The sequence below is a fragment of the Schistocerca cancellata genome, chromosome 8, assembly GCF_023864275.1.
Source record: "Schistocerca cancellata isolate TAMUIC-IGC-003103 chromosome 8, iqSchCanc2.1, whole genome shotgun sequence".
In the NCBI taxonomy this organism is placed as follows: domain Eukaryota; kingdom Metazoa; phylum Arthropoda; class Insecta; order Orthoptera; family Acrididae; genus Schistocerca; species Schistocerca cancellata.
Window position 1 is genome coordinate 328,670,341 of NC_064633.1, and position 13,763 is coordinate 328,684,103.

Genomic DNA, 13,763 nt, shown 5'->3' on the forward strand with positions numbered 1-13,763 from the left:
GAATACTGTTAGTATTCGAGAGTAGCATAAATGCCTCAATTATTTTTTAAACTGAATAACGAAAATACAGCAAGGATTTTAAATAGACAGTGATACTTGACACAGCCCCGTCTTTGTTTTAGCACATCAAATTAAATTAGTACAGAAGTCCTGGCAGAGATGTGCTCATCCGACGACATCAAGAGTTCAACTCGACGATAACCCTCTTGCTTACCCCGATTGTTCAGCCCTGTCCATGTGTCGTAACTTCTCACGCTAGGCTATAATTTCCGGGGCAAGAATTTATCAGTCGGCTTGTTGAGTAAGGGGATATCTCTGGAATGAATTTTCCTCTACCTCTGCGTCTGCGCTTTGTCTGGTTTTCCGTTTTTTTCTGAAACTGGGCATTGCTGATACAATCCACTGTGGACACCTACAAAGACAGTTCTGTTACACATGAAGGTTGGGGAATTTATGCTCTTATAAAATCCTGGTGGAGCTTACGTTGTCTTTCATATCGCGGACACGAGGTCTGCGATATCGATTTGATGTTTGGTATGCCGCAAGTATTTCTCCTTTAATAAAGAAAATTTCGGAATGAAAGCACTCAGAGGAATGGATGAATAGGATACAACTGCAAGATTCATTATACCTGGCACTTTATTAAATTCTCTTTGTTTGCTTACAGAAGCATTCAAGAAAGCGTCGACAACGTTTGGTGGCCTCGACATCGTCATAAACAACGCTGGCGTCCTTAATGAGGACAACTGGGAAATGACAATTGCCGTCAATGTGGTGAGTTTTCTCAGAGTGCTTTCCACAGACCACACTCGTCCACAATGCACAACGCTTCTTTCGTTACTGTTGGCTATCGCTGTAATTCCTAAATGTGACTTAGTTGCTCCTTATTACAACCAGAGGTGATAGAATGCGGTGTATTACAGCGTGCAGAAACTCTTCTAACAGGGATGCTGTAGTAGTATCTATGGTGTACATGCAACACACCAGTGAAAGGAGAGTACGGAACACTGTTGTGTAGGCCATACTATGGTAAGAATATTATTTAAGATATCGAGAGTTACACACCCATCTGATTACCAAACGAAGCTATTTGTCCAACTACTGCATGAGATCTTCACGGAGCGAGGCAGTGGGTGGAAGAGCCAGAGACTTGAAATGGCAGAGTCTCAGATGCAGTGACTATCAACAGTCGAGCGTGTGGATTAAAATGGGAGTACTGCTTGAAATGGCCGCAGCCTAAATCTTTGGAAAGTGTCGAACGAGTGTTGTCCACAATCTTTTGTCAGAGGTACAAGGAAATATTAATTCAGTTCAAGAATTTCGTGAGAGTCCGTTAAACTGAGAGAAAAAGATCGAATACTGGACAGTAATAAAACTCATTTTGTGGCAGTACACTGTATAAAAATTGTTATGAAGTGGAAAATTAGTAAGTTTACAGACCCACTATCACGACTAAAATGAGTCCTAGTTTGGTTTTTGCCTGTTGCGTGGTTCACACTCGAGATATGGAACACGTCAGCAGGTTTACAAATGAGATACGTTTTCTGTGTGGAAACGTAGAGGACTTTTTAATCTTAACCTATAATAAAATTTGATAAATGTAACCCAACCACATACATACTATCTACTCACAAATTCATCTATGAAACAGAAGGATTTGTCAAGCAGGTGTGATTTAAATTTTTTTTCTGAAAATTTCTTCACCCTTCAGTATCTTTAATTCACAACGGAGATGGTTAAATATTTTCGTGGAAGCAAACTTTGCTGGTTCCTATGTAAGAGTAAGTTTAAGTTGTCGATAGCAGAGAGTATTCTAGTTCCTAGTGTCATTTTTATTACAGCCACTATTATTTTCAAATTGAACTTCATTCTACACAAAAAACTGTATAAGAGAATATTTGATTGGGGAACTGATGTTAGTGTTTCTAATTTTTTAAGAAGTTGTCTACGTGAAGTTCGAAGATGTGCACTACATATTGCCCAACAGCACGTTACTGTGAAATGAATATTTTCTACGTGTAATTTCCCCAGACAATTATTATACATGCCATTAATAAATGAAAGTGTCCAAAGTAAGCTAATTTACTAATGCTTTCGCCACCAAAATAAGCAATGCAAATTTCGGATTAATTAAATATGTCTTAAAATTTGAAGATTAATCTGTGTGTTTCATAATGAAGCGAGAAATACTACAGTTGTTTCCTTGAGTGGGCGTCCGATTTTTCGGAGTAATTAGAGTTGTAAAACCATTCGGGGTAAACAAAACAATATTTTCTTGGAAATTTGTGGTAAGGTCTTATGGGAGCAAACCGCTGAGGTCATCGGTCCCTAAGCTTACACACTACTTAGTCTAACTTACACTAACTTACACTATGACAACACACACACTCATGCCAGAGGGAGGACTCGAACCTCCGACGGGGCCAGCAGCACGAACCGTGAAAGCCCCCTTAGACTGCTCGGCTACCCCGCTCGGCAATATTTTCTTAAGGATGGAAGACGGCCATTATAACAAAGTTCAAAAATGGCTCTGAGCACTGTGGGACTTAACATCTGAGGTCACCAGTCCCCTGGAACTTAGAACTACTTAAACCTAACTAACCTAAGGGCATGACACACATCTATGCCCGAGGCAGGATTCGAACCTGCGACCGTAGCGGTCGCGCGGTTCCAGGCTGTAGCGCCTAGAACCGCTCGGCCACACAGGCCGGCTATAACAAAGTCCCTTTTCTTTTAGATGTCTTACCTTCTTCGTAAGGTTATAATAATCAATACAATATTTCCTGGTTAGCAAGCTCAGAAATTTGCAACGAAGTGCCCTCAGTTATTTTAGTTCTCTCTTGTTGTCGGTTCTTCTAAATTTCTATTCCTCCCAAGTTTACTGACGAGTTCGACTCAAACTTCCTCATTGTTTTTTAGTCAATCCGATAAACAAAGTCGCAAAACATTTAAAAGTTGTTACATGCATTTGTTTCACACGAGAAATTCTATTTCGGTATAATTGCGCTTTACTTTGTTTTTTATTACTATTTGGAAACTTTTGCGGTCCTTTTTGTGTTCATTAAAAATGGTTCAAATGGCTCTGAGCACTAGAACTTAGAACTAATTAAACCTAACTAACCTAAGGACATCACACACAGCCATGCCCGAGGCAGGATTCGAACCTGCGACCGTAACAGTCGCGCGGTTCCGGACTGAGCGCCTAGAACCGCTAGACCACCGCGGCCGGCTGTGTTCATTAATTTTATGTAGTTGATATTTAATAATATATTGCTAAGACACTTGGGTGTAAACTGTATGTAATTATAGCACTGTATCACTTTGTAGTGCTGTCTCTCCCACTCTACCAACAAGACTGCTTGTTGATGCATGCTCATTTCAGTTAATAACAGTGTTACTTAACCTCGAAAATAGTAAACAAGGTCTGATACTAACTGCTGATAGCACAACAGTTTCCTTTGTTACGTTCGAGCGCCAAGGAGAACGGATGCTACAAACTGATGAGCAGATTATGGAGAGGAAAGGGTACGAACAATGGATGAGGATAAAGCATGAAACTTAGGAAACGTTGTTTAGACGATAAATACTTAGGCCGTCCATCGTAAAGATCTCCAAGAGCTACAAAAGAAATAGGAGGGGAAAGGTTAGACCTCACTAGTTATACGTTCCCATGTCACTACCCAAGTCTCGGACTATGCTCAGGCACTGACTCCATGGTACTAGCAGTTCAAGGTACGATCATCAGTCTGAACGTTTGGTGCAAACATCTAAAGCGTCAAATATTGCGCATTTCATGCAGATTACATCTCAGCTGTAGATGGACGGCAAAGGAAAGTAATGTATTAGGTAGGATGGCTCAGCCGGCCGCTGTGGCCGAGCGGTTCTAGGCGCTTCAGTTCAGGACTGTTTTGCTGTTACGGTCGCAGGTTCGAATCCTGCCTCGGGCATGGATGTGTGTGATGTCCTTAGGTTAGTTAGGTTTAAGTAGTTCTATGTCTACGGGACTGATGACCTCCGATGTTTAGTCCCATAGTGCTCAGAGCCATTTGAACCATTTGTACGATGGCCCCCAGACGTTTTCGGGGCCTCATGGCGTCCAAGCCACGATACGCCACTGCCGAATTCACGCCAAAAGACTGTGCTGTACGCTACAACATTCCATGCTGAAGAAAAGATCCCTAAAGCCCGTTTTACTGGGGCTGGAAAAGAGGTACCAGCTTTCGAACGGGCTCCAGATTTCCCAATACACCGCAGCATTCTACACAGTATCGAGTTTGATCGAATAATCACGTAACATTTGACTTGCGCGGTGTTAGTGGAGTGGATACGCAATAAGCTATGGTTCCGCTCAAAATCTGACAATCCCATAAAACGCTGAAGAAAGCAGAATTAAATTCTACCGCTGCGCAGTCTCCTACCGTGTTTGAACAAATTTATGTTAGAGTTCTAGTAGAATACTGGTACATATGGATATGTAAACATTTATGCTGATTTTGAAGTGCCGCCCGAAGTGGCCGCGCGGTTAAAGGCGCTGCAGTCTGGAACCGCAAGACCGCTACGGTCGCAGGTTCGAATCCTGCCTCGGGCATGGATGTTTGTGATGTCCTTAGGTTAGTTAGGTTTAACTAGTTCTAAGTTCTAGGGGACTAATGACCTCAGCAGTTGAGTCCCATAGTGCTCAGAGCCATTTGAACCATTTTTTTGATTTTGAAGTAACGGTAACACACAAAGACGAAAAGTTTGTCCTCGAAAATATAATACTTTACTGAACCCAATATATTATCTTATTTATTTAAGAGAGGCAATAATGATTTACCAAGTAGGTTGCCAATGAACAATTCAGTCCCTGTTCATATTAGAATAAGAGATAAAAAAGTTACCGCATTTTAATCAGTTTCAAAAAAAGATGGCAACATTCAGATGAAACAATGAAAATAATTAAATCTAGAGTTAAATGCCGAACTAACGAAATATATGTCAATTAAGTGACTATAATTATTGCCGTGAGAATGAATTACAGCGCCGAGACTCGTCTAGGAGATAGTACCATCAGATATCACTAGATCCCAGGATGCACGAAAACTCGAGAACTGGACAGAATCATATTTGTTTTGTAAATAAAACTGCCTTTTCCTACTGCTAGTTACTTGTTGGACAAAATCATGTTTGCAATCTTTAATTTATTGTTAGTTGCCGTTGTTACGCATGACCTCTGGTCTATAAGATGTTTCAGTCCATGTTTCACAGTTACTTTAATTATTAAAATCCACAGCGCGTTAAAAACGCGAAGACAGGTTGTTGTGATAGTACCAACAGAAGTCATTAATCTCAAGCCGATCAGAAGATCGAGCAGAGCCCGAAATTTCCCGAACTGTGACGTAAAATCTTTCAACAGTGTGAGTCGTATTCAAATGCAGGCCTGTGTTTTTACATGAGTGACTTTCTGGTCAAAATCGACTAATCACAGTGATTGCGCCTTTTGTGCCTGTGTGTGAATCAGCAACCAACAACGATGTGGGTGTGACTATGAAGTCAGTGATCTGTACATGGTGCCGAGTGTGGAGTTCTAAATTTCCGAGTTATCTGCACACTGCGCTTGCGCAGAAACAAGGGACTGTGGCGGCCTCTGTTAACATCGGGAATCAACTTACTCTGGTCGAGCTCATTCCTATTATAGAAGTTGATTTTATGCTGCCGTGTCTTCTTAATCTTTACAGTGTTGTTGGCTTTGTTTTCGTGGCACATTGCAAAGTTACAAAAATATTTCTTCCTACTAGCGCTTTCCTGCAACAGGGGTGAAATGTCTGGAAGCGAAAACGTATTTCCAGTCTATAAAGAAAAAGCCTGCTCTATGTGTTGTGTACATAGTTCCGCATAGTCAGCGCATACACAACTTTCCCACTAGAGCGCGCCCCGCTAAGCACAACAGCGCAGGCGCAGCGCTCGTCCGTCTCCGCTCTATGAGATGGCGCTGTCTTAGAGACAGACCAAATTCTGCTTCCGCCGATCCGCGTATTAATATGTAATGCAGCCAATGAGATTGCTGCTAATGTAGAACCTTTTTTCCTCGCAGATCACACTTGCGCAGTGATACCGGAACACGCGAGGTATTATAACAAGTGTACAGACCTCCGATTAATCCCCTGCCACGTCTTCACCATTGTGTCCCCCCTACCCTCCACCTCTACACCCTACATCTCCTTTCCCAAGGTGGCTTCCATCAACTCCCCCTCCCGGATGATGCCCTCTCTCCCTCCATTTATCCTTCCTATCAACTCTGATCCTCATCCCCCCCTCCTTTCCTCCGTCCTTTCCGTGGGCTCCCTCTTCCTCCCCCCTTCCATCCTGTGTTTTCTCCCCGCCTATCCTCTCCCTATCTCCTTTCTCCCCCCCCCCCTGAGTCCTATTGTACTCCCCTCCTCTGCCTTCCCCACTCCCTGGCACGTCTGCTCAGCACCCCCACCCCTCTTATGGATCCTCCTCTTCCATTGGCTCCTTTCCCCCCTCCCCCTTCACTTTTCCTCTCCTTCCCCCCCATCTTTTTCCCATCATCTGCCCAGTTTCCCCCCACTTGCTCTCGGGTGTGGTATGTCATATTTGTGCCAACTTTTAGTGCAGTGTTTAAGTGAGTGTTCAGTGTTGTGCGTCCTTCCACAGTGTTGCGAACAGACATCATTCTGTAGCTGGGTGTGCTTTTTATATCTCTTGCGAACAGAACCCAGGCTGTCGCCGTGTTTTTTAATTGTCTGTCTATTATTTTTCTGCTTCCTGTGTCTTTTATTAGCATCATCCACCCTGTGTTTTATGTTTTAAGCTCCAGAATTTTCTGCCATTTTACCTTTAAGTCACCGATTTTATCGCCTACTGTTATTATTTTTTATTATCTTCATCTTTTTAAAACAAATTCTGTAGGCTGAAGAGCGGCGTAATAAGCTGCTGCCAGCCCGCCCCCTTTAGGGGGAATCGAAACTCAATAAAGGAAAAAAAAAACTCCGATTAATCAGTCTGCATTAGTCTGTAGTCAAGTTTCAGTCTGCGCCTGATAAGATTACCATATTCCTGTACATAGCTATGAAGAGAAATGTATAGACACTTTGTCAAGTATCAGAGATATGTGAGAATAAGATTAACGTACCAAGACCAAAGGAACTTCAGATTGTCAATTGTAAACGGTATCCAGAACCAAGTTAAGTTATTTTTATGCTTGTTATTATTTTAATAAATGTGTTTGGAAATTAATCAAGTTCTGTTTAAAGTTGGTCACCGTCAATCTGCTACTCTAAGCGTGCAAGTGGCATTTCTATCGTCTGACCTAACGGCAGAAGATAAACACGCCATGATAAGACCACGAGACATATTGCTGACACTCGCCTACTTCGTTAGAGCGACAAGTCAAATAATCTGATGGTGCGTGTACTGAAGGTCTTACAGTACGCACACCACACTATGCATAAACAAAAACGTAAATAGATAATGAAAATTATTTCTACTGTGAAAATGTAAGATTATAAATGACAAGAAAAATAATTTTAGATGTTATTGGCACTTCGCAAGAAAACAAGATACAGAGAATAAAGAAAAAGGCGCTCTTTACTGCGTTTTAGATATTGTTACATGTGTTTGCAAGTATATATTTTCTCGAGAAAATAAATGTATACATTCTAAAATTTTTGGATGAAATTTTTCCTCTTCTTTCAGTCGTTAGCAATGTAAAGAATTTACCATGCCACCTTTGCCAAGAAGTTCCACTATGAATTCTGCTTTGGCCATTAACAAAGTCTAATATAACAACTTGTTCCTACATTTTGTTACCAAATTTCGATTGTTTCATAAAAAGGATAGTCACTCATAACCTCACTTTCACCGTTCAGATGACAAATTGCACAGCAGACAGCTCTCACAACGCACTCAGCTTTGGTGCTGATATGTAAAAGAAAATGAGCACTCAAAACCAACCCCCACAATTCCTTAACTCGTCTGTAGTGTACATCGGACAAGTTGAATAGCAGCCATTGTGGTGGTAAACTAACTCGCGAAATTTCTTCTTGCTGCACATGAGTGTCATTAAAGATCTATAGTTTAAATATGATAGCCCTTATGGTTGAGAAAATAATTAAATTCCGTTAAATGTTGTTCAGAGGGCGAAAGCACTGTCTTTTAGCCCTATGAAATTTACACAGCCCACAGGGAAACAACTTCCCTCGAAATGTTCCGGACATAGAAAATGGTTTCCTGGCGGTTGGCAACTTTGCCCCTTGATAGCATTTAACCATTTTTCTAAAAGCTTTGTTTCTGAAACAGGAAACCTGCAAATAAATGCACAATACACTTCTACTTGCCAGACACTTAATGTCACAATGGCGTCCAGCCGAAGTTACAAACTACTCGGCGACTACAGCGCCCTCGGGGAGCGTAATTATTTTTACAATGTCTATGTTTGAAACACACAAAATTCAGTACTGGAATAAAGCCCCAGGGGCGCTGCTGTAGACTCATTTGTCTCGAGTAGTCACCTGAGACAAGAAAGTCGATCGTGTGAAAGGGTCTTAACAGCTAGCAGCACTGCCATCGGCATGCAACAGCGAAGCGCAGATGGCCTCTACAACAAATACTGAAGGACCATAGTTATCTAGGAGTGAGACGACACTGAGGCGTTGGCATAAATACGCAAACAATAACGTGTATGGCAGAGGTGCAAAGCAGCTGCGGCAATCCCACTTCAACAGGCATGTATTTTATCTCTGACTGTCTGTAGTGCATGTTCGTCAGTGTATACAGCGCCGGCTTTAGGACGGGGCGACCCGGGCGGTCGCCCAGGGCGCCGGGGCCCAAGGGGCGCCACATACTAAACGCATGTAAAAAAAAAAAAAAAAAATTACAATTTACAATCACCCATTTCGCGAAACTAAAATATTATTCAGTCTCATTCAACATACGTCGCTAATCTCACGAATGCGCGATGAATTCGGGGTAGCAGAAGAGAAATCATGCTGAATGCAATCTTCGTATTGTCTGCAAACATCCATGTTTGACGCGGGCTAGCACGGGCTCTACCAAAGCGCCTCTCTTATTTCTTTCAAGAACTGCAACAAGGAAGAGCCCATGCAGCCGCACCATCTCTTGTTCAGAACAGAAACTACCGGTCGCTCCAAATAAAAGAAAATACAGACTGTGAAATATACATTACATTATGATTTAATTAATACGAATGTATTTATATCGAATATTTGCGACTTAATGACTCATGTACATTAATTAATAGATCATGCAATGCGTGCACTGCATTCATAGAGAATTCTCCCCTAACGTACTGAAATAATACAGCGCCACACAATGTTTGTTAGACTGCATATGTTGGCAGCGCTACGATTTGCACCCGCATGTCAGTAATTGTCAGTAAGAGTCGGAGGCAGCGGTCATGTTTTCGTGGCGGAATAATTGTGAGTGAAACGAGTGTCGTGACTGTGTCAACATTTTAATTTTCTGGTAAGTGGTACGAGCCTGTTTCAGCCACATTTTACGCATCTTTTCTTTGTTTGGAACACGCAAAAACAATTTTCTGGAGTTTTTGTAGATGTACAGTGCAGTACTACGCAATATTTTTAGACAATTTCCCAAAAAGTGAATGCCCAAACAATATATCACTGCTATACTGACTGTTACGGCAGCGACAGCAGCATGCTGGACTGACGTCACAGGCTACACAAGACTCACATGGAGCGTCTTAGCGGGCTTTCAGATTATTTGGATTTCATTTCCATTTAAAAAAATAAAATACTCAAATTTACGATGGAAAAAACCATGTTATGATCATAAGATGACCCCATTAACCACTTAAGACGATTTCTAGAAAACAGTCAAATGCCGTGTTGCAAAGCACTGCCAGGTTCGCTATTTATACAATAAAGGGCGCCAACTGGACGACTCGCCCGGGGCGCCTGGATGGGTAAGGCCGGCCCTGAGTGTATACCACCAGTAACAGACAGAAGGCAAGATTGAGAATACAAAATAATAAGCAGGACGCTATGATGTGTTGTAGCACCTTCCCACAGATAGGATAATTTCGTGTTTACCTGAATGTAGAAGTAATACATCATGGTATCAGCGCTCAGCACTGTAATGCACAACATGGCGCCAAAATTTGTAAGACTGGTTAGATGCAGCAGTGTTCAATTCATTTAACTGCATTTGAAGGTCGTACACTCGCCACCTGATGTGAAATAAAGAGGATATGGCTAGCTATTGTGTCAAATGATAGACAGCTAATTCATCTAATACAGATTTTCGTGCCTGATACTCACATTAGTGGTGACTGGTTATATGGGCATTAGATCGCGATCTAAGGCGGATTTCTGTGCCTTTCAGTTCGTGGCATTGCGTCGTGTAAGACCGGAGACATCACCAGAGGCTATAAACACTTATTTAGTGTTTTAAAACACAAACAAGCTCAGAAAACCTAACTGTGTTCATATAACCGCGCAACGATGATGTAATGAAGTCACATGACTATTCCCTAAGATACCGGAGTCACTTCAGCTTATGTTAAACATTCTTCAGCAGTGTTACCTTCAATATAACTTAGAATTTATAGGCAATCACTTAAAACATTGATTCTTTCTTTCACTTTCGAGAAATACTCATAGCTGGAGCTTTAGCTAATATAAGAAATCAAACTTTAATGCTACGTGGCACAGAAGTTACCTCACAACTATCCAGACACACGTCTACACTGAAATCTCTGAAACATTTTGCCGGCCGGGGTGGCCGAGCGGTTCTAGGCGCTACAGTCTGGAACCGCGCGACCACTACGGTCGCAGGTTCGAATCCTGCCTCGTGCAAGGATGTGTGTGATGTCCTTAGGTTAGTTAGGTTTAAGTAGTTTTAAGTTCTAGGGGACTGATAACCTCGAAAGTTAAGTCCCATAGTGCTCAGAGCCATTTGAACCATTTTTCTGAAACATTTTAAGAATACAAATAGAACAGGGCGTCTTTGAAGCAAAATCTTTGAAACGAAAACTAACCAGAATTTAGATCTCAACGGAAATGTAGCCTTTTTCGGTGAATTTCAGCGATTAAATCTTCTCTGGTTATCAGCCGAGTCATGGCGTGACATTGTCACAACCTTTCGACAAGAATGCTACTTGTCATCTTCAGGTGAAAGCGTTCAATCTATTTTTGAACTCAACGAATATTTTAAGTTCGTTCTGCTCGCATCTTACTCTAAATTTATGAGATCGTAGTCCAGAAAACAAAAGGATACATTGTCTGAAGTTAATTTGAAAATTTTCACGCGAATCGCTAACACAGGACCTTCTGCTCTCCTCATTTTATCTTCAGTAGCTACGTGCCTTCCAACCGAAATCCTAAGAATGAACTATAGTAGTCGGGTTGAAATTTGCACAATGAGTTGCTTACAACAACTTATGGCGACGTTTATCGCCTTTGTACACCAGATTGGTGAAATACTTTAATTCCTAGTTAGTACTGTGATTACAGGACAACACAGATACTCCTTATTTCTAAGTCCTAGAACATGTAACAGACCGATCTGCCCACTCTTTTTAACAGGAAGAAGAATATGCTGCACACGATTAAACGAAGAGTGCCTACATAACGAGAAAATTACAATTTATGTACTCAGTATTTCCGACAGTTTGTGTACAGTATCGATAAACGAATACACACAAATCCTGGAAATAATTGAAGTTCAATCGGATCTGACACTCCTCGTATGGTCGTTAAACGCTTACCGGAAGCGTGAAGCCTGCGATCACAGCCTACGGGATTATGGATTAGCCTATCTCTGTCTTGGTGACGTCACGTCGGCAATCACTCACTTCATTTACAGTCTAAAGGGTGAACCAGAACTCACCGAAGAAAATTTGGAGGCTGTGCAGGGATATTTTCCGAGTGTTTTGTTATACGGGACCCTTTATCTCCGGTGGCTTGTTGCTTAGTGCTAATGTAGTTACGATTTACTCATAACCCAGAGACGTGTGACAGGACCGTTGTTAGTTTCAATATATATAACTGATCTGAAGGACAGGGTGGGCAGCAATTTGCAGCTGTTTGCTGATGACTCTGTGGTGTGCGGGAGCGTGTCGTCGTTGAGTGACTGTAGGGGGTACAATATGAGTTAGACAAAAGTTCTGTCTGGTGTGATGAATCGCAGCTGGCTCTAAATGTAGAAACCTGTAAGTTAATGAAGATGAGTAGGAAAAACAAATCCTTAATGTTCGAATGCAGCATTAGCAGTGTGCTCGTTAACAGAGTCAGAATATCTTGATGTAAAGTTGCAAAGCGATATGAAATATAGGGACAGTGTTAGGTTAGTTGAAATGTCGACTTCGGTTTATTGGGAGAATTTTAGAGAAGTGTGGTTCATCTGTAAACGAGACCGCAAATAGGACACTAGTGCGACCCGTTCTCGAGTACTGCTACAGTGTCCGGGATCTGCACCTGGTCGAATTAAAGGAAAATATGGAAGCAATTCAGAACTGGCTATTAGACTGATTACAGGTAGGTTCGAACACGACGCTAGTATTACAGAAATGCTTCGGGAACATAAATGGGAATCCCTGGAGGGAACGCGGAGTTATTTCGAGGAACACTATTTAAAAAATTTAGAGAACTGGCATCTGAAGATTACTGCTTCCAACGTAAATTTCGCATAAGGACCACAAATATAAATGAAAGAAGTTAGGGCTCATACGGAGGCACATAGACAGTCGCTTTCCCTCGCTGTATTTGCGAGTGGGACAGGGATGGAAATGACTAGCAGTGGTACAACGTACCCTCCTCCATCAGCATACTGTGTCTTGCGGAGTATGTTTGTAAATGTAGATGTAGATACTCGTTTTGTTACCCCAATCACTTTCGTTTCTTGGTTCAAAATGGCTCTGAGCACTATGGGACTTAACAGCTGCGGTCACCAGTCCCCTAGAACTTAGACCTACTTAAACCTAACTAACCTAAGGACATCAAACACATCCATGCCCGAGGCAGGATTCGAACCTGCGACCGTAGCAGTCGCGCGGTTCCGGACTGAGCGCCTAGAACCGCGAGACCACCGCGGCCGGCTCGTTTCTTGGAAAATGCGTTCAGAACACTGAAAAATCCAGTAGTATGCAATGACCAAAATGTGCAATACAAATGACGGTAATGCAGCAGCAACCCTTAGGTAGAAGCAAAAGTGCTGTGACGCGGTTCTGGACACTGCAGGAGCAGCTCACCACAGAGTCCTTGTGCTCCTCTTCCATTCCATTCACTGAACACGTATCAGTTATCCATTAAGAAACCTTTCCATATTGCTGTGTGTCACTAATAACGTACAACTAACACTGACGAACAAGGAAACTCGAGATCCATGCGACCAGTATTGCAAGTAAGCTTGATGGCGAAGAGTAAAACGGGTATTGTTTCATTCATCAACTACATATATTGTGAGTGAATGGAACAAATTTGTTTCCAAACAAGACACTCGGTGCATTCTGTCGACGTTCGCACAGTTGTGCACATATTTTTAGTGTAATGCACATACAAAGATATGTTGGGTTGGGTTGATTTGGGGAGGAGACCAGACTGCGAGTTCATCGGTCTCATAGGATTAGGGAAGGATGGGGACGGAAGTCGGCCGTGCCCTTTCAGAGAAACCATCCCAGCATGTGCCTGAAGCGATTTAGGGAAATCACGGAAAACCTAAATCAGGATGGCCGGACGCGGGATTGAACCGTCGTCCTTCCACTTGCGAGTCCAGTTTGCTAA

At 42.2% G+C, this 13,763-nt stretch overlaps 2 protein-coding genes across 3 annotated transcripts in view; one reads left to right on the forward strand and one right to left on the reverse strand.

Moving 5' to 3' along the window:
• The window catches only part of LOC126095545 (uncharacterized), a 471,749-nt gene that overhangs the window by 334,842 nt on the left and 123,144 nt on the right, over nt 1-13,763 (reverse strand). The window lies entirely within an intron of this gene.
• LOC126094843 (15-hydroxyprostaglandin dehydrogenase [NAD(+)]-like) overlaps nt 1-13,763 on the forward strand; it is a 152,539-nt gene that overhangs the window by 61,363 nt on the left and 77,413 nt on the right. For both annotated transcript variants that reach the window (XM_049909447.1, XM_049909446.1), the window contains exon 3: nt 668-774. In XM_049909447.1, the coding sequence (XP_049765404.1) occupies nt 668-774 (107 nt within the window). The remainder of the gene's footprint in view (nt 1-667; nt 775-13,763) is intronic.